General features: G+C 37.4%; 1 protein-coding gene and 2 pseudogenes across 2 annotated transcripts in view; 1 reads left to right on the top strand and 2 right to left on the bottom strand.

Annotated features, from left to right (window-relative positions):
- The window catches only part of RAB3GAP1 (RAB3 GTPase activating protein catalytic subunit 1), a 98608-nt gene that overhangs the window by 60040 nt on the left and 13779 nt on the right, over positions 1–24789 (top strand). For both annotated transcript variants that reach the window (XM_020879251.2, XM_020879250.2), the window contains exons 12-18: positions 2471–2563; positions 2981–3150; positions 5277–5366; positions 6374–6546; positions 7880–7934; positions 8784–9155; positions 23190–23327. In XM_020879251.2, coding sequence (XP_020734910.2) covers positions 2471–2563; positions 2981–3150; positions 5277–5366; positions 6374–6546; positions 7880–7934; positions 8784–9155; positions 23190–23327 — 1091 coding nt within the window. The remainder of the gene's footprint in view (positions 1–2470; positions 2564–2980; positions 3151–5276; positions 5367–6373; positions 6547–7879; positions 7935–8783; positions 9156–23189; positions 23328–24789) is intronic.
- LOC110128462 (small ubiquitin-related modifier 1-like) lies at positions 12375–13845 on the bottom strand (annotated as a pseudogene).
- LOC110128460 (ATP synthase subunit d, mitochondrial-like) lies at positions 13594–14857 on the bottom strand (annotated as a pseudogene).

Below are 24789 nucleotides of genomic sequence, written 5' to 3'. Positions count from 1 at the left end.
TCAGGAACACTGGATATATTCTTTATACTTTATTTCACCTATCTGAAAACTTTTTAAAATTTTTTTACATTGTGACCTCCTTGGTTGACATCATTAAAAGTTAATCTTTGTCAACAGCAGTGACTCTTTCTGGTTATTCCTAAATAATACTAGCAGACTTTCTCTTGTCATTTAGTTTTAACCAGCCTACACCTCAGAATTCTCTTATGTTTTCCGAGGATCTGAGTTTTATTTTCCTAATGCTTTATGTCACTTCTTTTTTTCCTTCTGTGGCATACTCTGCTTCCATTCTGGCTAGTGGAACCCTTTTTGTCTTTTGTCATCCCTCTACAGTTGCAGTATATGATAGGATGAACACTGAATTTGATGGTCTTATTAGATCCTTTCTGTAGGGCTCTGTACTGTATCTGCAGATATATTTTCTGATAGAGGAAAAGAGGTGTAAATAATCTTGTATATGTCATAGGGATATTTGAAGTGAGATAACAATATGTGAAAATGAAAGTCACTCAGTCGCGTCCGACTGTTTGCAACCCCATGGACTATACAGTCCTTGGAATTCACCAGGCCAGAATACTGGAGTGGGTAGCCTTTCCCTTCTCTAGGGAATCTTCTCAACCCAAGGATCGAAGCCAGGTCTCCTGCATTGCAGGCAGGTTCTTTACCAGCTGAGCCACAAGGGAAGCCCAAGAATACTGTAATGGGTAGCCTATCCCTTCTCCAGCAGATCTTCCTGACACAGGAATTGAACCGGGGTCTCCTGCATTGCAGGCAGATTCTTTACCGACTGAACTATCAGGGAAACCCTGATAAACATTATAGAAATATTATAGAAATGTTCTATAACATTTAGGACATATAGAACATTTCTATAACATTTTATAAATGTTATAACATTATAGAAATACTTTAAAAACTATCATTCACTCTTCAGATCATAATTATTATATCCCATATCTAGAACTATCCTTCTCTTCCTGCTTTTGTAGATAATGTCTCTTTCATGAAGTCTTCTGAACTTCCTCCTCTTTCCAGTCTTTTTCTCTCTTATATTTAGTGGATGTGAAAATTATTTTCTCCATTTCTGTGTTCATCCATGCCACGTTTATTTCATACAACCTGATACATTACCATTCAACTGATGGAGTTATTACCAAATATTTATTGATGAGAGTATTGGGGTATTTCCATAAAGCATTTTTTTTTACTGAGCTCTGTATCATTCATCATGTTATCCATTAAGTGCTAATTAGTGTTTACATATATAAGGTAAAATTCCTGCCACTGGTATCTTTGTCTTGAGGTATAGGGAAGTAGTGAGGCTTCCCTGGTGGCTCAGTGGTAAAGAATCTGCCAGTCAGTGCAGGAGACACTAAAGACGTGTGTTTGATCCCTGGGTTGGGACGATGCCCTGGAGAATAAATGCCTACCCACCAGTATTCTTGCCTGGGAAACTCCATGGGTAGAGGAGCCTGGCAGGCTTCCCAGGAGGTTGCAGAGAGTCAGACACAACTTGGTGACTAAAACAATATGAAAATTGGGAGGTAGGTAGACAGGTGATACGAAATGTTTTAGAGTTGGATAGACCTTGTTTTAAACCCTAGATCCACCAACTTCATGAGAAAAGATACTATTTATCTTATTCAGGCCAATAGTAAGTGCTTAATATTACTACGTCCAATTACTTTTCCTTTCATTCTAGAGGGAATTATAAGAAAAAACTTTTAGTATCCGGGGACACAGAGGGAAAGTAAAAGCAAGGCTACCTTTGAAATGGGATTAATTTTTTGCATTGGGTGGAGAAACTGAATGGTTCTTTTTCTTTCCTTTTTTTTTTTTTTGTCAAACTTAATGCATTTTTATGACCAGAATTGCAACAAGAGTGGCAAATGTCTCTCATTTTTTTTTTATACTGGGTCAAGACTAATCTCATCGCCTTGCTCAGATGTCAACCTCTTGACTGGAAGGGCAGGTAGATCATGCAACAGTTCAGTTTTTTTTTTTAAATTTTTATTAGAATATAGTTGCTTTATAATGTGTTTCTGTTGTACAGCATAGTGAATCAGTTACATGTATACATATATCTCTTCTTTTTAAAATTTCTTTCCTACTCAGGTCAGTGCAGAGCACTGAGTAGAGTTCCCTTGAATGTGTTTTTTTCTGCCATATGTTGAAACTGAAAGTGAAATCGCTAAGTCATGTCTGACTCTGTGGACTGTAGCCTGCCAGGCTCCTCCATCCATGGGATTTTCCAGGCAAGAATACTGGAGTGGGTTGCCATTTCCTCTCCAGGAGATCTTTCCAACCCAGGGGTTGAACCCAGGTCTCCTGCACCACATAGTCTACCATCTGAGCCACCAGGGAAGCAATATGTTAGTTAATAGCTTTTGTGAAAAGACATGTACCTTTATTTATAGGACTGACTTCTTTCAGTTACATTTCAAAAACGAGTAACGTTTTTTCTGTGTAGGTGATTTTGTCACTGAATTTTTTAAAATTTGCCGTCGAAAGGAGTCAACTGATGAGATTCTTGGACGATCCACATTTGAGGAAGAAGGGAGAGGTGACTTAACTTTTTCTCTTTTTTAAAGTTATTTTCAAATGTCTAACTCCTTCACATTTTCCAGCAACTTTTCATCTATTTTTCTCACTCAGGTTATATTAGGGAATCAAGTTTTGGTGAACTAAACAGCTACCATTTTCTCTTGGCTATACCCTGAGCTTAAAACATTGTGTGATTAACAAGAAAATGTAAGATATTTTTAAAAATAGAGTTTTAGAGGTTTATTTTTGAAGTTCCTGGGCAGAAATTGTTACACCTTTGTTAATCATGCATCCATATAAAGCTGAACATGTGTATTAATGAAAAGTCACTGATGAAAAGAGTGACTAAAGTATTCTGTATAGTCATCAGTTCATTCATCACTTTACCCTGCTAGGCTGGTGATGTAATATGTATTAATTTCTATTCTTTTTATAGAAATTGCTGATATAACTCATGCTTTGTCAAAGTTGACAGAGCCTGCACCGGTTCCAATTCATAAATTATCAGTCTCTAACATGGTGCACACTGCAAAGAAGAAAATACGGAAGCACAGAGGTGTAGAAGAATCACCACTGAATAATGATGTCCTCAATACTATTCTCTTGGTAACTAAATGTAATGTTTTTATGTGTCTGTATGCACATTCATTTATTACCTATTCAGTTCCATCTGTGTGGCAGGTACTAGATGGGGATATAAAATGAGTAAAACACAGTCTCCACATCCAGAGTTGCCACTGGTGTAGTGAGAATAAGAAAAATGAACAGTAATTACAATACCATGTTACATGTAAGAATTCTGGCACAGGGCCTGTGAGAACACAGCAGAGGGTGCATCTGTCTGTCTGAACAGTGGGAATCAGGGAAAGCTTCATAAAGAGGGGACAATTGAGCTAGTCATAAATGGATGAAGGTTTAGAAGTGGACAAATTGCAGGGGCCTGAGAGAGCATGTAGGACAATCTGGTAGATGGCAGGGTGCTTCCCAGAGGGGTCAGGGTTGAGACTGGAGAGTAGGTGGTGAAGTGCTTGCTGAAGCATGGGACTTCATCTTACAGTTCAATGCCATTTAAAGCAGAAGGTTGACATGATCAAAATGGTACTCTCGAAAACTTTATAGCAAGTACTAGAGGGGGCTAGGATGTCTCCTAGGCATAGGCTGGTGGAACAGGTCCGGCCCAGGAGCTGACACACCAGGGTTCAAATTGATTGTTTGAACAAGCCGTTTAACTTCAGTTTCTTCCTCTGAAGTGAATCTATTAAAAGCCTGTGAGGTTGTTGGATGGATTAAAGGACCTTCTGTTACACTGGTATTTAATAGACCTTTGCTAAATGGTAGCTATTCTTACTATAATTGTAGTTACAGTCTTAACTTCTGACAACCTGTGCATTAAGACATTCTTGGGAAAAACCTGTAAGAGTAGTACAATGAAAAGAATATAGAACTTGAAAACTTGAAGTTAATTTTAGCCCTGCTGTTTATCTGAGAAAGACTTTCAGCCAGATTTTTAGTTTGTTTATTTGTAAGAGATGTGGGCACTGATACATAGCTCACGTAGTGGTATGAAAATAGGATATGGTGTATAAATGTGCTTAGTAGTGGAGGTTGTTCCTCTCCTTAAGAAGAAAAATCTCTTCAACATGTTCTGTAGTACATGGCAAAGTATGCAAAGGAATTACAAGTCAGCGGTACCACAAAACACTTAGGGAGATTAGTGATTAAAGGATTGAAAATAAATTTCTGTAGAGAAGGCCCCTTCTTTTTTTTTTTTTTCCATTTATTTTTATTAGTTGGAGGCTAATTACTTTACATCATTGCAGTGGTTTTTGTCATACATTGAAATGAATTAGCCATGGATTTCCATGTATTCCCCATCCCGGTCCCCCCTCCCACCTCCCTCTCCACCCGATCGATCCCTCTGGGTCTTCCCAGTGCACCAGGCCCGAGCACTTGTCTCATGCACCCAACCTGGGCTGGTGATCTGTTTCACCCTAGATAATATACATGTTTCGATGCTGTTCTCTTGAAACATCCCACCCTCGAGAGAAGGCCCCTTCTTAAGGATAGATTCTTAAGAGATTTTATTCCAATTATGTAGCTCAGTTGATGCACTGCAATTTTTTTTTAAACTACTTTGCACACCCTCACATATGCACCCTCACCCTCACATAAATCCTCACATGTGTTAACAGAAATCATGTAGGAAAGATGTATCGGTCATTACAGGCTTAGTCTGCTTCCCACTTTCTATAAGTATCTCGTAAGATAAAATTATGGGTCTTTAATTCATACTTGTAGCATTTCATATATGAAAACTTGTGGGTTGTATTTCTCTATGGAGCCTCACAAATGTTTGGGTGTTTAAAATTTTTCTTTTATAATTTTATCTATTTAATAATAGCACTTTTTAAAAAATTTAACGACCTTGGATGAGTCTGAAATCATAGTGCACAGATTCTGGTTTTGCATTCTGTGAATTAAACAATTCACAGAACCTGGTGGTTACATTTAAGAAAAATCTGATTTTAAAATTGACTAGTGACTCTACTTTTTGGAGAAAAATAGAAAATATTTGAGATAGTGTAGAACCAACTGGCCAGTACAGTAAGAGCATTCTCATTGTTTTAAAAACATGACTGTTAAGATGTCAAATGGTGTTTATAAGAGTTACAAGAGTCTGCAAAGTAAGAAATTTCATTGAAAATGTGATTATTTTCTTTCTTTCCCCTAAGTTCTTATTCCCTGATGCTGCTTCTGAGAAACCATTAGATGGGACTTCTTCAACAGACAACAGTAATCCTCCACTAGAGAGTGAAGAATATGTAAGTTAATTGATGTTAAATATTTAAAATACATTGAATTTCTAGGGATTTTGCTATATTTCTAGCAACAGTCATGAAATTTACTTCACAACAATGACTACTGAAAACAGTTTTATATCTCTGTACCTGTCATTTAAGCTCTTCCTCAGTTTAACAAAGACTTGGATGAGGAAAACATGACAATTTTCTAGCATTCACTATAAAACTTTCTCTGTTATGAAATAAGGATCTTTTTATTGTAAAAATCACCTTAGGAAAACTTGAGTGAAGATCATGGCCTCCATTCAGTGACCTACTGTAAAATGTTAACATAGATACATATTTTGGGTAAAAGAAGTTTTCTGGAAATAATGAAAAAATATACTGTGTATGGTTAATAGGATATCCTTCAATTTAAACTTTTCATAAGTCATCAAATTTATGTTTTGCAATGGATTCTTCTTTGTATTTCAAAACTAGACAGAGTAGAAACTTCTTTAATGAGGTAATGTGTAAAATGAAGTAAAATGTTTGTTTTCCTTTTTGAAGTCTTTGATAAATTGAGAAATAAGTTTAAATGACTGATGTAGAGATACATCAAATTGTTAAAATACTGTTAGGAAGTGATTTCATGAAGTGAGAAGGAAAAGCAGAGCTTTACATTTTTCGTTTATACACCTCTGATTTTATGTTTTTGATTTTGGCAGGTGTGTATTCATTTGTAATTATAAGATCTTTATAACACATGAAATTTAGAGTATATCTTTAAAGATTTTACAAAAGAAACTGACAGCTGTACCTTTAGCCTCACTAAAATATAGTGTCACTTTTTGATCCTTGTAGAGATCTTGAAAACATGGAGCTGCCTAAGAACAATATAGGCAATAATGTTTTAGACATTTGATAAAAGCCTGGCTGTTAGGATAGATTAATTTCAGGTATTAAAATCTCTGCCTACACAGTTTCTGATTATACATGTAAATGTATTGTTAACAAGGTTTCGTTTGTTTCTATTTTGTTAAATTTAGAATCTCTACAATCAGTTCAAATCTGCACCATCTGATAGTTTAACATACAAGTTGGCTTTGTGTCTTTGTATGATCAATTTCTACCATGGAGGACTGAAAGGAGTGGCACATCTCTGGCAGGAATTTGTTCTTGAAATGCGTTTCAGATGGGAAAACAACTTTCTGATTCCAGGGTAATAATTTCAATTCCCGATTGTAGAGAGAGGATTTTTATTTGTTCACAAAATTTGACTTCTGACTCATTAATTCTCCTCTTGTAGGAAATCTGCCCCAAGAAAATGATAAGAAACTTAGGATATGATTTCTGTTCATTGGTGTTCACTGCAACAAATTTATAATAGGAAGAAAAAGTTACTCTAAGTATCAGACATTAAGTTAGTTCAGTCACTCAGTTGTCTCCGACTCTTTGTGACCCCATGAACTGCAGCATGCCAGACTTCCTTGACCATCACCAACTCCCGGAGCCTACTCAAACTCATGTCCATCGGGTCGGTGATGCCATCTGACTGTCTCATCCTCTGTCGTCCCCTTCTCCTCCCGCCTTAGATCTTTCCCAGCATCAGGGTCTTTTCCAATAAAGAGTGTTTAAATAAATCATCATGTATTTCTATAATGGAAAGTTTTTTTCCAAGAATCCCTATTAACATAGAAGATGATCACAATATTTGTAGTAAAGTAGACTGTAGTGTTATGTATACAGTGCTTTCAACTATGCTGATAGAGAATATTAGAAAATAGAATATATATAGAAATATGTATAGAAAAATAATTGGAAAGTATAACCAAATGTTAACAGTAGTTTAGTTGGAGGGAAAACATCTTTAGAGTTCAGAAGTTTGGGTATTAAATATTACCTATAATTTTTTTTACATGGCTCATGTTGACATTTCACTTAAAGAGTTTAGCATATATGTTGAACTGTGTAGGTTACTGTTCATTTGCCCATCCTACTCAAACTAAGGGAGGAGAATCATGATATTGGTAATACAAAATGGTAACTGATCAAAAAATGTTTACTCCTAAATCATTTGCCGCCTCTACTTAGCTGGATTCTCTCTTAGCTAATTGCTGGGAACCACCTCATTTAGATTAGAGGAAATCCAGGCTCCCTTCAGCAAAAGAGAGGTGGAGATCAGCAGTTTTTATATTGAGAATCTACCATAATGATTGAGAACTGAATAAATAGTATAACTTCTTTTGTAGTGTTTGAAAGACTGCATGCTAGCTACTTCCTAGGGTGGATTTCAAGGCTTTAAATTTTTAGTTTCTGTTAGCTTGAGAGCTATCACTACTTTTGTCTGTTGTACTTGCTATTGGTAAATTATGGACTAGGAGAATAAAACACATTTTGATCTTTTAATTTTATTTGCTCCATCTAAGTTGCCTAATCTGTAGAAGTGTAGTTTTGCTTTCTTATCTATGTGGCTTAAATATATGGTGGTATAAAAATATGCATATCTGAAGCAATTCTACTGATAAGCTTTTTTCTAATACTTTATTTGATAGGTTAGCAAGTGGACCCCCAGATCTAAGATGCTGTTTACTGCATCAGAAGCTACAGGTAAAAATTTCCGAGTGGCAGTATATAATTTGTGACAGTGGTTAGGTCAAGTTATTCTGACATTAAATGTAATAATAGATTATAGGCTGTTCTCATTGTGCTGCTGTAGGTTACGTAAGTCACTGTCTTTCACACCAAGGTCCAGGGAAAGGGTGGAGACTGAAAATAAAATATTCAGGCAGTGGATAAATTTTTACTGTAACTGTCACTGGCGGAACAGCAATTTCCTCAGTCCTCGTCCTTGCAAAGGAAAAAATTCTTTCGAGAGATATAAAGCAGTTTTAAGCAGCAGGAGTTTTATTAAGCAAAGAGAAAATAAGCTCCCATGAAAGGATGAGAATGGGCTGTCTAGAAACCAGAAACTGCCCTGAAGTGGGGGTCGGGTTGGTTTTTCAGAGTGGTGGAAATTCTCTTCCTGTGTCTTGTGTTGTTTGACAAGTTGATTGATGCTTTAGCGTATATAACCTGCATCCTTGTGCACAGGTGCTTACCCATGAACACCCACGCAAAGCCCACAGAGGGTGGGCAAAAACTGCAGTGCTGGTTTATTACAAACACAGTGTAATGAGCCCTGGGTTACTTTGAGTCACCTTTTAGGTCTTGGCGCACCTATGCCAACCTGTGCTGGAAGTTTTTTTCTAGCTTGCTCCTAATAAGTCTGGGAACTTAGGGATCCTGGACCACAAAAGCAAGGATCTCTGGGTGTATTCTGATCACCAGTGTCCAGGTAGGGGAAGGAAGGATAACTCTGTCCAGGATATGGCTGGGACCCATGCATGTCTGACTAACAATTCATATATAATAATAACTATAATAATAAAATAATAATTTTGTTTCTCTTTTCTTAAGATGTTAAATTGTTGTATTGAAAGAAAGAAGGCACGTGATGAGGGGAGAAAGACAAGTCCTTCAGATAATGTGACTAATACATATTCAGGGGATGCTGGAAAATCTGGAGATCAGCTGGGGCCAGATAATCTGAGAGAGACAGATAAGGACAAAGGAGAGGTGGGAAAATCATGGGATTCTTGGAGTGATAGCGAGGAAGAGTTTTTTGAATGCCTAAGTGATACTGAAGAACTTAAGGGAAATGGACAAGAGAGTGGCAAAAAAGGAGGACCTAAGGAGATGGCAAGTTTAAAGCCAGAAGGACGACTCCATCAGCATGGGAAACTCACACTGCTACATAATGGAGAACCTCTCTACATTCCAGTGACCCAGGTGGGACAGAGACTGGTAACTTGTATTTTTGTTGTTGTTATTGTTGTTTATATAACTTTATCCTAGTAGGAGATGATTGCTTTGGATAAAGGCACTACTTTAAACAGTCTGTGTCTAAAGATCTGTAGATTTGAAATCTAAATAAACTATTGGGATTTTTAGGTCTACTATTTGTGCTACTGAGAAATGTTTTGAAGTTTCAGTAGATAGTACTTCATCATGTACACGGTGACCTGTTATTTCTTCAGGTGTTTAAGAAAACAAAATCCAAAAATACTAGTGGGAAGAACAAAAGTAAAAATGCTTGATTTATGTAATTAGTTCTTACATCTGTTCAATATGTAGTTTGAACACATTTTATACCATTAGGAAGTGGATTAGCAGCAGCTCAAGACCTAAGGAAGAGCAATGGTTTTTGGGTTTTTTGGGGTTTTTTTGCATAGGTAATAAGTGAATATATTTTATTGTGAAAATCTCAGTCTAGAAAAAGTGAAAGTCACCACCCATTAATTCCAGTTCTTATCTGTAGAAATAACCGTTATTATTGGTTTGGGTTATAGTTTTTTATACCTACTTCTATGGATTGATATATATACACGTATGCATATGGTACATAGTTTTGTGGACTTTTAAAAATCTGTGTATTGATATGTAGCTTTTTAACCTAAAAGCTTGAAGATCTCTTCGTGTCATTACATATAGATCTACTTCATCTCTTTAACTGCTGTACATGGAAGAGCCATAGTTTAGCTCTTCATCTCTTAATGCGTAATATGTTATTTGAAGCTTATTGCTATGATCATGCTGCAGTATAAATTCTTGTTTTTCAATATTATCTGTTTTACATATGAATGTTTCTCCAAGGGAGAAATGGAATTTCTAGATAAATATATAAGTTATAAAATTCCTCTTCAAAAGGGCTGTACCTATTTTATATCCCATCATTGATGAGTATAGGAATAAGGGAATACTGCTATCTCCCCAACTTTCTTTTCACACTTCCTTCCTTCCTTCCATAAATATGTGTTGAGTACCTAGTATATACCAGCGACTGTCTTGGGACTATAGGATTTTAGTAGCAAAATTATATAGTACATTTCTTGAGCTTGTGTTACTTGTATTCATATTTTATTTAATTTTTTATAAAAATCTGACATTATGAGTCATAAAAGCTTTTGCCAATATGATGGGCAGAAGTGGTATCTCAATGTTCTAGATTGTATTTCCCTGATTTTTGGTGAACCTTAGTGTCTTTTTAATATGTTTACAGCTATCCTTTCCTATAAGTTGCATTCCATTTTTCTTTTAGGTTGATGTTCTAGTCTTATTGATTTATATGAGTCCTTTATATTTTAAATATAAATCATCTGTTATATACATTATGTTTTCTCCTAGTTATTTTAAAAGCTTGTCTATTTACTTACCTATTTGAGTTATAAATTATAACTAAAGTGCACAAAATTCAAGTGCATAGTTTGAATTTTTTCATATTTGGAGACCCATTAAACTACCACTCATATCAAGATACAGAAAAGTCTTATCATCCTAGAATAGCAGTGATCAATAGAACTTTCTTTTAAGATGAACATGAGTATTTTGTGCTTTCCAGTACCATAGCCATTATCTATATGTAGCTATTGAATACTTGAAATGTGGCTAGTGCAACTGAGAAACTGAATTTTTTATTTAATATAATTTCCTAAAATTGTAATAGCCAGATGTACTGAATGCCATAGCCTAGTATTGCCCTCCAGGTTAACTGTTTTTCTAACTTTTATCAGCATAGGTTAGTTTTATCAGTTCTTTAATATCATCAATGAAATCATACTTTGCTTGCTCTTTGTGTATAAATGAAATTATGTACACTTGTGTTGTGCATTTTTAACTACCCTCTGTGAGATTCATCCATGTCATTACATGAATCAATATTTGTGCATATTTTATTACTTTTATAGTATTCTATGAATATGCCACTCAATTCTTACAGTATATTGCTTATCCATTCACCTGTTGGCTTCCCTGGTGGTTCAGTCGATAAAGAGTCTGCCTGCAATGTGGGTGACCTGGGTTTGATTCCTGGGTTGGGAAGAACCCCTAGAGAAGGAAATGGCAACCCACTCCAGAATTCTTGGCTGGAGAATTCCATGGACAGAGGAGTCCATGGGGTCACAAAGAGTCGAACACGACTGAGTGACTAGCTTTCACTATTTTCATTCACCTGTTGATGGAATTTGAGTTGTTTATAGCTAGAGTCATTATAAATAAATGAATACTCTTATAAGTTGAATATTTCTTTTGGCTATATTCTTAAGAGTAGAATTGTTGGGTCGTGTGGTAGTAATATGTTTGAACTTTAGTACATACGGATAAACAGTCTCCCAAAGTGGTTGAATTAATTTATATTCCCTCCAACAATACAAAATAATTGTGGTTTATGCCACATTATCAGTTATAATTGGTTTGTCAGGGGTCCCAGCACCACTCCCAGGTTTGATGATTTGCTGGGAGGACTTATAGGACTCAGCTTATAATCATGCTCACAGCTGTAACTTAATACAGCAAAGGGATGCAAAAAAAAAATCAGAAAAAGGAAATGGCACATGGGACAAATTTCAGAGGATATCAAGCACAAGCTTCCAAGAGTCTCCTTGCAGTATAGTCAAACAAGACTCACTTAACTCCAGCAATTGGTTGTGACCACACGTAAATGTTGTCTACTAGGGAAACTGGTCAGGGGCTCAGTGGTCAGGGTTTTTATTGGGGCTGGTAACATGGCACCTTCCCTAGCATGTGCCAAAATTCCAGATTCCCAAAAGGAAAGGAGATGTTTAGCATAAACTATATTGTGTGCACAAAATTTAGGCATGTTGTTGTTGTTTAGTCTCTAAATCATGTCTGACTGTTTAGTGACCCCATGGATTGTGGCCCACCAGGCTCCTCTATCCATGTGATATCTCAGGCAAGAATACTGGAATGAGTTGCCATTTCTTTCTCCAGGGTATCTTCCCAACCCAGGGATTAAACTGAGGTCTCCTGCGTCTTCTGCATTGCAGGAGGATTCTTTACAACGGAGCCACCAGGCATAATGAACTGTTTTTATCAGTTCTGAATATGGTGGGACTCTGCCAAAATCCGTGTTCCCAGAATCCAACCAAGCCAGCCAACTTTGCAAACAGGCCTTTCTGAGGAGAGTAATCTAAGGCCTGCTATGTTAACTCTTCTCTGCACACATTTTTTTTTTAAGGTGTTTTGTGATGCTTTAATGAAAGGAGATATATGCAATACATTTTTTCATTATTAAACAACTGTATGGAATTCACTAAAGAAATACCTCAACCACAAACATATAGCAAAGATAAAATAAAAGGAAATAAGTTATGGCACATAATTAATAAGCAAAAGAAGATCTATTATTAATATTAGACATAGTATTTTAACACAAAGCAATATTTTAGATCATTTACTACATAATATAAATAGAATAATACACAAATCACAGTTTAATAGATATGCAAGAAGAAATAATAAAACCAAAATCATAACATGTGATTATAATATCCCTTTCTTATTTTTATTTTTTTAAACTTTTAATTGAAGGATAATTTTTTTACTGTGTTATTATTTTTATTTTTTTATGGTTTTTACAAATATTTTGTTTATTTAAATGAAACTGGTACAGACACTGTCCATTTAAAACCTATATCCCAGGCCAAAAAGTACAAATAAAGTAAAAAAGAGCAGTGTTCTGTTGTATACACTTCTGCATGAATAACTTTAACTGCTGATGAAAACGAGATCTTTTCTGGGATCTTCTGACAAGATTTTTCTTTCATCCTAAAATGCTTTCTCTTCAGTGAAGCCATCTTTGGAGTTAGTCATTATTCTCTGTCATTTTGACTCCAACTGGATATTCCTCTTCTTTTGGCCCAGACCCTCAGATTTTAAAAGTAGCTTCAGTTAAGGAAAGGTCATTTTCCACAGTTCTGTTTTCCGAAAAACTTCCATCTCCCACTGAAATTCAAAGTCAGGAGTGAAGCAGTCACATGCTAGAACTTCAGGGCCAATTGGGAATTCATTAGGAACACTTGCATATATTCAATCTTATTTATCACAAGCCTGCAAATGCACAGTCCTAGAAAAGGCGGGATCTCTATGCACACCTGTAATTTTTAAAAAGGAGAGAGTGATATGAAGGGGGCCAAGGTTTGATCACCAAAAATCAGCACAATGAAAAGAAACAATAATGACTAAAATTCAAATTACCAGATGTTTTAAAGAGATAGGGTGCCAGTTTTCAATTCTGTTTTGAACACCACATTACAAAAGAACTATTTTTAAAAAAAGGATTAAGGGGAAAGAAAAAAAAGAATAATATCTAAACCATTGAGTGACCCCCTGTTTGTTCCTGATAAACTTCAATTACATCTTCTTCCTCCATTCCCAGTTCTTTTGGAGTGTGATTATCAGCAATTCTCTAACCTTCAAAGAGAAACCTGAGTGAATTCATGGGAACTCCCTGTCTTTGACAGTATGATTTGACAGTATGATTCTTTGAGTTTCTTGAGATGTGTTGTCATTTTCACTTTGAAGTGAATCTCACTGCTATCCTGTCCAATGACTCTGAGTTTAATATATTCTCCTTTCTTCTTATCCCACAAGTCCTTGAAGGTTTTGCTTTCTATTCAGACATGGTGACGGTGGCTTCCCCCGGGGTCTCCACACACCAGTGGCCTTGGGTAGGTAGAACCTCGCCTGGGGTTTACAAATCCATCTCTCTACCCAACAGCACACTACGGCTGGAGGGACTTCTTCTACGCCTTCCCTATGTTATTATTTTTAATGTACACAGTTTATAATTCAAGGGCCAGAGCTTTCTCCCAGACTCAAGTTTATAAATTCTCAATTGACTTGTGAGGCCAGTAGGAGTACTTCTTCTTGTCTAATTTGGTTTCTGGAGAGACTTCATTCAAGTCCTCAGTGGTCATCTGATCAAATGGAATTATGTTCCTCATCTTCTCCAACTCTTTCTCATATTCCTGAATCCTGGTCTTTGGGAGAGACAAAAACTCAGCACAGCTTTTCACATCTTCTTTTCTTTAGCCTCCACCTGGGCAGTATATTTATCCTCTGGTATAGGAACCTTTGGGCTTCCTTGGTATCTCAGCTGGTAAAGAATCTGCATGCAATGCAAGAGACCCTGGTTCAATTTCTGGGTCAGGAAGATCCCCTGGAGAAGGGATCGGCTACCCACTCCAGTATTCTTGGGCTTCCCTTGTGGCTCAGTGGGTAAAGAGTCCACGTGCAATTCTGGAGACCTGAGTTCGATCCCTGTGTTGGGAAGCTCCCCTGGAGGAGGGCATGGCATCTCCAATATTCTTGTCTGGAGAATCCCCATGGACAGAGGAGTCTGGCAGGCTACAGTCCATGGGATTGCAAAGAGCTGGACTAAGCAGCTAAGCACAGTGGAGGAACCTTTAGGGCATTAAATTTCTCAAAGTCATCACCAAGCTGGCTTTGGCCACGTTTGCCTTGTAGTAAGCCCAGTCAATGGCAGGTGACTTCTCAGGCAGAGTAGCCAGCCTGGAAGTGAGGGTCTTATTCCAGGACTTCAAGGAGTTAGCCACGGCCTTCTGGTTTTGGGGGATGGTCTCCTCGAAAGCTATCTAGTCAGTGGCTTTTAGAGCAAGTTTCCATCCAGCCATCTTTTTTTTTTTTTTTTTTTTTGCCTCCATCCCAATTCCTTTTTATTTTTTTAAGATTTTTTTTTTTAAATTAGTTGGAGGCTAATTACTTTACATCATTACAGTAGTTTTTGTCATACATTGAAATGAATTAGCCATGGATTTACATGTATTCCCCATCCCAGTCCCCCCTCCCACCTCCCTCTCCACCCGATCCCTCTGGGTCTTCCCAGTGCACCAGGCCCGAGCACTTGTCTCATGTACCCAACCTGGGCTGGTGATCTGTTTCACCCTAGGTAATATACATGTTTCAATGCTGTTCTCTTGAAACATCCCACCCTCGCCTTCTCCCAGAGTCCACAAATCTGTTGTATACATCTGAGTCTCTTTTTCTGTTTTGCATATAGGGTTATCGTTACCATCTTTCTAAAGTCCATATATATGTGTTAGTATACTGTAATGGTCTTTATCTTTCTGGCTTACTTCACTCTGTATAATGGGCTCCAGTTTCATCCATCTCATTAGAACTGATTCAAATGAATTCTTTTTAATGGCTGAGTAATATTCCATGGTGTATATGTACCACAGCTTCCTCATCCATTCGTCTGCTGATGGGCATCTGGGTTGCTTCCATGTCCTGGCTATTATAAACAGTGCTGCGATGAACATTGGGGTGCACGTGTCTCTTTCAGATCTGGTTTCCTTGGTGTGTATGCCCAGAAGTGGGATTGCTGGGTCATATGGCAGTTCTATTTCCAGCTTTTTAAGAAATCTCCACACTGTTTTCCATAGTGGCTGTACTAATTTGCATTCCCACCAACAGTGTAAGAGGGTTCCCTTTTCTCCACACCCTGTCCAGCATTTATTGCTTGTAGACTTTTGGATAGCAGCCATCCTGACTGGTGTATAAGGGTACCTCATTGTGGTTTTGATTTGCATTTCTCTGATAATGAGTGATGTTGAGCATCTTTTCATGTGTTTGTTAGCCATCTGTATGTCTTCCCTGGAGAAATGTCTGTTGAGTTCTTTGGCCCATTTTTTGATTGGGTCATTTATTTTTCTGGAGTTGAGCTGGAGGAGTTGCTTGTATATTTTTGAGATTAATCCTTTGTCTGTTGCTTCGTTTGCTATTATTTTCTCCCAATCTGAGGGCTGTCTTTTCACCTTGCTTATAGTTTCCTTTGTTGTGCAAAAGCTTTTAAGTTTCATTAGGTCCCATTTGTTTATTTTTGCTTTTATTTCTGAAATTCTGGGATGTGGGTCACAGAGGATCCTGCTGTGATTTATGTCGGAGAGTGTTTTGCCTATATTCTCCTCTAGGAGTTTGATAGTTTCTGGTCTTACATTTAGATCTTTAATCCATTTTGAGTTTATTTTTGTGTATGGTGTTAAAAAGTGTTCTAGTTTCATTCTTTTACAGGTGGTTGACCAGTTTTCCCAGCACCACTTGTTAAAGAGGTTATCTTTTTTCCATTGTATATCCTTGCCTCCTTTGTCGAAGATAAGGTGACCATAGGTTCGTGGATTTATCTCTGGGCTTTCTATTCTGTTCCATTGATCTATATTTCTGTCTTTGTGCCAGTACCATACTGTCTTGATGACTGTGGCTTTGTAGTAGAGTCTGAAGTCAGGCAGATTGATTCCTCCAGTTCCATTCTTCTTTCTCAGGATTACTTTGGCTATTCGAGGTGTTTTGTATTTCCATACAAATTGTGAAATTATTTGTTCTAGTTCTGTGAAAAATACCATTGGTAGTTTGATAGGGATTGCATTGAATCTATAGATTGCTTTGGGTAGTATAGCCATTTTGACAATATTGATTCTTCCAATCCATGAACACGGTATATTTCTCCATCTGTTTGTGTCCTCTTTGATTTCTTTCATCAGTGTTTTATAGTTTTCTATGTATAGGTCTTTTGTTTCTTTAGGTAGATATACTCCTAAGTATTTTATTCTTTTTGTTGCAATGGCCATCCAGCCATCTTAAGAACCTTCACCAACCCCAGGTGGCCCACTAATTGGAGGATAATTGCTTCACAATATTGTGTTAGTTTCTGCCATATATCAGCATGAATCAGCCATAGGTATACATAGTTCCACTCCCTTCTCTGTACTAGTCATAATTTCAGTCATTTTAATTTTTGCCTTTCTGGTGGTGGTTTGGTACTATCTTATGTTTTCATTTCTCTGATGAATAATAATACTGAATATATTTTCATATATTTATTGCCCATTTGGATATTTTCCTGGTGAAGTGCCTGTTCAAGACCTTTACCTATTTTTCAAAAGTTAGTTGTCTTTTTTCTCATTGCTTTATAGGAATTCCTCACATATTTTCAGTATGAGTCCTTAGTTATGTGTGTATATGTATGTGTGTGTGTGTATATATATGTAACAATTTCTCCTAGTCTGTGCATTGCTTATTCACTTTCTTAATGATGCTTTTTGTTGAACACACATTCTTAATTTTAATAAAGTCTGATCTACCAATATTTTTCTAATGTAGATACTGCTTTTGTGTCCCATTAAGACCAACCTAGACAGCATATTAAAAAGCAGAGACATTACTTTGCTAACAAAGGTCTGTCTAGTCAAGGCTATGGTTTTTCCAGTGGTCATGTATGGATGTGAGAGTTGGACTGTAAAGAAAGCTGAGCACAGAAGAATTGATGCTTTTGAACCGTGGTGTTGGAGAAGACTCTTGAGAGTCCCTTGGACTGTGAGGAGATCCAACCAGTCCATGCTAAAGGAGATCAGTCCTGGGTGTTCATTGGAAGGACTGATGTTGAAGCTGAAACTCCCAATACTTTGGCCACCTGATGCGAAGAGCTGACTCATTTGAAAAGACCCTGATGCTGGGAAAGATTGAGGGCAGGAGGAGAAGGGGATGACAGAGGATGAGATGGTTGGATGGCATCACCGACTCAATGGACATGGGTTTGGGTGGACTCCGGGAGTTGGTGATGGACAGGGAGGCCTGGCATGCTGCAGTTCATGGGGTCACAAAGAGTCGGACATGACTGAGCAACTGAACTGAAGAAATTAACTACCCTGAGGTCCTGGAGATATTCTCTTGTGTTTTCTTCTGGAAGGTTTATGGTTTTGCCCTTCGTATTTACGTTTGTGATCCATCTTAGATTGACTGTGCTTGGTGTGAGGAAAAGGTTAAGATTCTCTTTTTCTGTAAGGATGTACAGTTGTTTTCCATCACCATTATTCAAAAAAGACCTACCTTTTTCCATGGAGTGGCAGTGATGTTTTTATTGTAAATCATGTGACTGTATGTGTGTTGGTTTATTTCTGGAATGTTCTGTTCTGTTAGTCCCTTTGTTTATCCTTGTGTCAGTAATGTACTGTTCTTATTACTATAGCTTTATAAAAATCTGTCTTGTGGTATGATTTTTCTGACTTTGTTCTTCAAGATTATCTTGGCTGTTGTTTTCATTTTTATGTAAATTTGGGGAACTGTCAGTTTCCACATACAAAATTAACCTGCTGAGATTTTAATTTATTTATCAAATTAAATTTAGCATTGCATTGGAGAGAATTGACATCTAATGTTGAGTCTCATAACCACGAAATGTCTTTCATTTTATTTATTGTTTCTTTTACTTTCCCTCATCAGTGTTTTTTAGTTTTTATTTAAAAAAGATTTATTTGACTGTGTCAAGTCTTTGTTGTAGTACGCAGATCTTCATGGCTTCATGCAGGATCTTTCATTGTGTCACATGGACTCTCTAGTTGCAGTCTGTGGGCTCTTTGGTAGTAGCATGCAGACTCCAGTGTGTGGGCTCAGTAGTTGTCTGACAGACTTAGTTGCTCCGCAGCATGTGGGATCTTAGTTCCCTGACCAGGGATCAAACCTGTATCCCTTGCGTTGCCAGGCAGATTCTTAACCACTGAACCCACCAGGGAAGTCCCTGTTTTTTTAGTTTTTAATATAGAGACTTTTGTATATCTTTTATTAGATTTATGTCACAGAGTTTGTGATTTCTCAAATAATGTAAATGATGTTTTTAAACTTAATTTAAAAATTTTCCCCTGATATATAGCAATAGTTGATTGCTGTATATTGCCTTTGAATCTAGCAATCTTATTACATTCACTTATTTCTAGTAGTTTGTAGATTATTTAGAGTTTTCTATATACACAGTCATGTTGTCTGTTAATATAGACAATGTGAATTATGGTTTTCTGACCTGTACACTTTTTGATTCTCTTTCATGTCTTATTGCACTGGCTAGGACCTCAGGTACAGTGTTGAATAATGGAATCCTCCTCTTAATTTCAGAATAAAATCATGTGATAATCTTTGAGTGTATGTGATGTATGTATCATTTATTTTATGAAGGAGATTTCTGTTCCTAGTTTCTGAGAGTTTATATCATAAACAGGTGTTGTATTTTATCAAATGTTTTATGATATTGAAATAATCATAAAATCATTGAGTTTTAAATAGTGTATGATGAGTGAATGATACCATGTTTAATTCAAAATAACCACTCAATTTTTAGCTATTATTTTCTGAGAACTTTTTCTTATATAAGACATAAGAGACTAGTATTGCTTCCCAGGATGCAAGGGTTTACTTAAAAGTTTTTGTGACTAGTTTTTGTATTCTGAAATGGGTTGATCACTTGTAATAATTGTGCAGTGGGATATTGGGATGTTTGTTTGATAATTTGAAACATGGATTCTGTTAACTTTATTTCCTTGGTCATATTGTTTCCTTGTGAGGAGGCTGTTAGCTACATTAATTTTGTTTGTTTGACAGGCCTAATCTTTTTGCTTCTTTATATGTTTTAAAAGTAAATTATTAAGGTAATTAGCCTTCAACTAATAAAAAATTTTTTTAAGTAGATTATGTTTTAGATATTACTAACATTTAGTATTAATAAATGGAAAAAAAACTAAAAAAAAAAACAGTATTAGGACAGAAATATTCTAATACTGGAAACCAAGTGCTTATTTTTTCTAATTTTGTTAGGGTGCATGCATTTGGCATTGAGGTCTTATGGCACAGACTGAGTTTTGGAATCTAACAGAACTAGATTTATAGCCTGGCACCACCAATTATTATTACTAGAATTGCTAGTACAAGCTATATTCTTTTCTGAGCCTTGTTTATCTCTTAAAAATTACATTAGTTTTCATTTTCTAGAATTTTATATAAATTTTATATAATTACAGTAACTTTTTTGTGTGTGGGAAGTCTTTGAGCATAATTATTTTGAGATTCATGTATGTTGCGGAGAATCTTTTGAAGCAGGAGTTCTTAGGTAGTGGATCACAACCAAACTAATAGCTCTCAAAGTCAGCATCAGATAGATATCCTAGATTCTCTTTAGTTTGCCACTTTGATGACATTGGGCAAGACACTGTCTCCACTCTGTTTCATTACATGTTAAATGCCCAGTTCACATCTCAGTGGTGAGATCATGTACATGAGAAAGCTTTGGGTACATCCAGATGTGGTACATGTAAGAATTATAGTCCTGGGCTTCCCTGGTGGTTAAGAATCCACCTTGCAATGCAAGGGACACCAGATTGGTGCCTGGCCTGGTTAGGATCCCACATGCCACGTGGCAACAAAGCCCATGTGGCCACAAGTATTGAGCCCTGGCTCTAGAGCTGCAAGCTGCAACTACTGAAACCCATGTGCCTAGGGCCTGTGCTGTGCAACAAGAGAGGCCACTGCAATGAGAAGCCAGGGCACCGCAGCTAAGAGTAACTACCGCTCACTGTAACTGGAGAAAGCCCATGCGCAGCATCGAAGACCCAGCACAGTCAGAAAAAAATAAGTCAAAAAAAAAAAAAGGATGAAGTATAATCTTTGTGTTACTTTCCACTTGTATTCCTCTTGATCATGTTTTTCACTTACATTTCGTCTGAGTTCCCAGGTGGGAGGGGTAGTCGGTACCTCTTTCAGTCTCTTCCTTTCCTTCGGGAGGAGGCGAAAGGACAGTGAAAAGTAGTTTCCTTTCATGGAAATAATGAGGGAGTCTGCTTTTGAGTATATTGCTTCATTGGAGATTCTTGTCACTTTTGAATTTGACTGAGGAATTTTTATATCATAGGGAAAGTAGAGTAAAAAGCTTATGATACAACCTAAGTATTTTGTCTATAATTGCAGATGTTTATTGAGTTTGTGCTCGGATCTGTTCTTTACAGCAGTGGATCACATAAAACTGGGGTAATTGCTCAAGGTAACAGAGCTGGGATTCAAATACAGGCATGATGCTTCTAGAGCCCAAGCTCTTAACCACTCTGTCATGCTGCCTTACCAGTTATTCAGTTCAGTTCAGTTCAGTCGCTCAGTCATGTCCAACTCTTTTATGACCCCATGAATCGCAGCATGCCAACCCCCCCTGTCTATCACCGACTCCCGGAGTTTACTCAAACCCATGTCCGTCGAGTCAGTGATGCCATCCAACCATCTCATCCTCTTCTCCTCCTGCCCCCAATCCTTCCCAGCATCAGGGTCTTTTCCAATGAGTACTCACCCCCAAGTATCAGTGACCTTAAAAGTGATGTATGTTCATTGTAGAGACAACAAAACAAAAACTCACAATTCCATAATACAGAGGTAATCACTGTTAAAGTACTTCCTTCCCCTTTTTCCCTGTATCCAACCATTTCCCTGTTACTGTACATTCAGATTCTTTGAATTTTCATGCTGTTATAAATGATGCTACATTGGTATTTCTAGAAGTGGAATTATTGGGTCAGAGGGCATGATCATAAATGCTTGCCATGTATTGGTGGCCACATTGTTGTCCAGGAAGATTTATATTCTCTCCAACCGTGTTTGAAAGTGCCCCTGTAAGGCTGTTTCAAAAATGAGGATGATAGAAGGAAAAAAGTTACTTTCTTCTGTTTGTCGCTGTGTTTTGAATGCTATGCCTTTGCATTTCTTCTACTTTATTTCTGAAAGATATCTGTGAAAATTATTTATCTCTGTGGCAGAGGTTCTCACCTGGGAACTGTGTTTGGCCTCCCAGGGGTATTTGGCAAGGTCTGGAAACACTTTTGACTGTCAGGAGGAGGAGTGGTAATACAGGCAGTAGAGGCACTGCTACAATAGGCAGGAGCAGAGATGCGCTGCTGAACATCCTACAGCGCACAGACGAGGCTTCACAGCAGACAGTTATCCAGTCTAAAATGTCTGTGTGTGAGACTGAGAAAAAAACTAGCTATAGCTCCTGAAATCTAGGAGGAATCGATTTGTTGACAAGACACTGCTGCTGGGTCTTATCCTATTATTTAAGAGTAAAAGAGTTCATGGTTTTCTGGTTTTAACAACAAAGCAGGCAAGATTTGTTTGGTTAGTGTGTGACTTGTTAAGTTCTTTATATTTCAAATATAAAATCAAATGGAATCAGTTCTCAGAGAACTTTCCTCAACCCCTTTGAGCAGTTTTGAAATGTTTCTGTCACTCTCTTAACGACTCTACAGTTGTTTCTTCCTTTAGAGTTGCCTTAGCTGCTGTTTTATTTGGGGTTGCCATTAAAATATAGAATGTCTGTGATTCCCAAAGTAAAAAACAACAAACTTCTTGTGGGAACTGATAATTTCAACGTGTTTGGAACCTAAACTCAATGCAACTCCTTCAACACAAAACACAGTTATTTAGGGGCTTTTACTTGGGGTTCAGTTCATTTGCCTTTATTTTCATACATATATCAATTTTCTTCTCTCACTAGTTATAATAAAAACCTTGTTGCAAGTAATAATGACATTCATAAAAATATTTAGGACTTCATTTCTTTATCATTGTTGTTACTCAATCACTCAGTCATGTCTGGCTCTTTGCAACCCCATAAACTGCAGCATGCCAGGCTTCCCTGTCCTTCACTGTCTCCTGGAGTTTGCTTAGACTCATGTCCATTGAGTCGATGATACCATCCAACCATCTCATCCTCTATCACCCCCTTCTCCTCCTGCCCTCAGTCTTTCCCAGCATCAGCGTCTTTTCCAGTGAGTCAGCTCTTCACATCAGGTGACCAAGTTATTGGAGCTTCAGCATCAGTCCTTCCAAAGAATATTCAGGGTTGATTTCCTTTAAGATACCATTAGTAGGGAGGAAGATGTTCAGTGCATCCAATTCCTCTCAAGAGGAAACATGATGATCTTATCTGTTGGGGAGGGGAGCAATGAAAGTCATGTTTATTCTTATTAACTTTTTACTTTTTTGTGTAGGTTCCAAAAAACTTGAGAATTTCTTTGAATTCTTTTAAATACATATCTTGTGACTGCTAGAGCTGAAACAGTTGTTGTCTTTGTTCTATTTTTATAGTTCTGCTTTCTCTAAAAAAAAAGCTATTCATGAGCTTTGTCCTTTTGTGCTCTGCAGGAACCAGCACCTATGACAGAAGATCTGCTCGAAGAACAGTCGGAGGTTCTAGCTAAATTGGGTACATCGGCAGAAGGGGCTCACCTCCGAGCGCGCATGCAAAGTGCGTGTCTGCTCTCAGATATGGAGTCTTTTAAGGTGGGTCACACTGTCAGAGCTCGGGAGTCTGTTTTGAGCTATTCTGGGACGAAGCTGTGAAAGTCACTCTATAAAGTGGTGTGAAGGCCCGAATGTCTTTTTTTCCTTAAATGTTTTGATTTCATTAGTAGTTACAACACCCTGCCTCCATCTCCTAAAGGTCATAGTCAAGCTTGCTTCTTGAATTTAAAAAAGAAAAGAACAATCTTTGAATAATAGTTGAAAGTTGAGAACTGAATCATTTCTTTATGTGTACTGGCTGTCTTCTTCCTTTGTGTCAGTCAGTTTAATGTAAGGCTTTTAGGAACCGCTTCGGATTTAACATAGGCTGGTTCGTTCAACAAACCTTTGATTGCCTACTTTGCGACGGGCACTGTGATTAGGTAATTAAGTATAATGTTTATCCTCAATTATAGTCTGTTGAGGTTGTGGGAGGGGATATGTAAATAATTATTAAGTGATAAATTCTCTTAGGAAATCAAGGTCAAAAAGGTGACTGACTCTACTGAGTGGGAATCATGGAAAGTTTCTCAGAAGAGTCACCTTTTAGGGTGCATATGCATTTGCTACATGGAGAAGAGTATTTTAGGCTTAGATATAGGCCTATATCTAGGACAGAGCATTCAGAGTGGTGACACTTAAACCCAGGGATAAAAAGAGTCTTGTTGAATTACTTTCTCTTGAAAACAGAGGTACATCCACATACATTAAAAAGAAAACAGTGGGTAGTTCAGTGATAGGGCTTCCCTTTCCTGCTGCTGATTTTCTGAACTGTCTCTCATGCCCAGACTTTCTCCTTAACCTACTGATACCTACGATGGCCTTCATCTCTTCATTCCATAGCCTCTCTTAGTACTGCTTTTGTGCTATGTAGACCAGCCTAAGTTTGTTATTTGAATGTAAACACTCCATGAAAACCTAGGCCACTTGCATCTTGCCTGCTAACAAAGTTAAGTGACAGTAAAAGGGAGCTTTTTTATTCCCTGCTTGTTTACCCCATCATTCCTAAGAGAAGAAATCTGTAGTAAACCTCTTGAGAGCTGCAAGTTTTCCTTAGAGATTAGAAAGATACAGAAAATCTTTGAGTTTTGCTATGAGACAAGAAAGAGATGTGTTGTTTTAAAACATAGTTGGTACAGTGGGTAAAGAGAAGCCAGTTGACTGTCAGGGCCTGTGTTAAGTCAAAAAGGTAGAGAAGGGAATTGGCTTAGGGTTGTGCACAGTAGGAAGTACTGGCTCCATCGCAGCTGTTTTTTAACCCAGCCGTTACCTGCCTTAATAGTCATCTGTCCCTGTCCTACTATAGTGTCCTGTAGAAGCATGTGCAGGAGGACATTCCCAGTTGGAACTGTAAATGCTTTTTCTCATAGAAACATATTTGCCTCTTGTGGTAAGGTGCTGTATAATTCTCTTAACACCATGCTTCAACAAAACTGTGGTTCATTAGACTCTTTTGGACTAA

The sequence above is a fragment of the Odocoileus virginianus genome, chromosome 13 (genome assembly GCF_023699985.2).
Source record: "Odocoileus virginianus isolate 20LAN1187 ecotype Illinois chromosome 13, Ovbor_1.2, whole genome shotgun sequence".
Lineage (NCBI taxonomy): Eukaryota > Metazoa > Chordata > Mammalia > Artiodactyla > Cervidae > Odocoileus > Odocoileus virginianus.
Note: the sequence above shows the minus strand (reverse complement) of the source record. Positions and strands in the feature narration are given on the sequence as shown.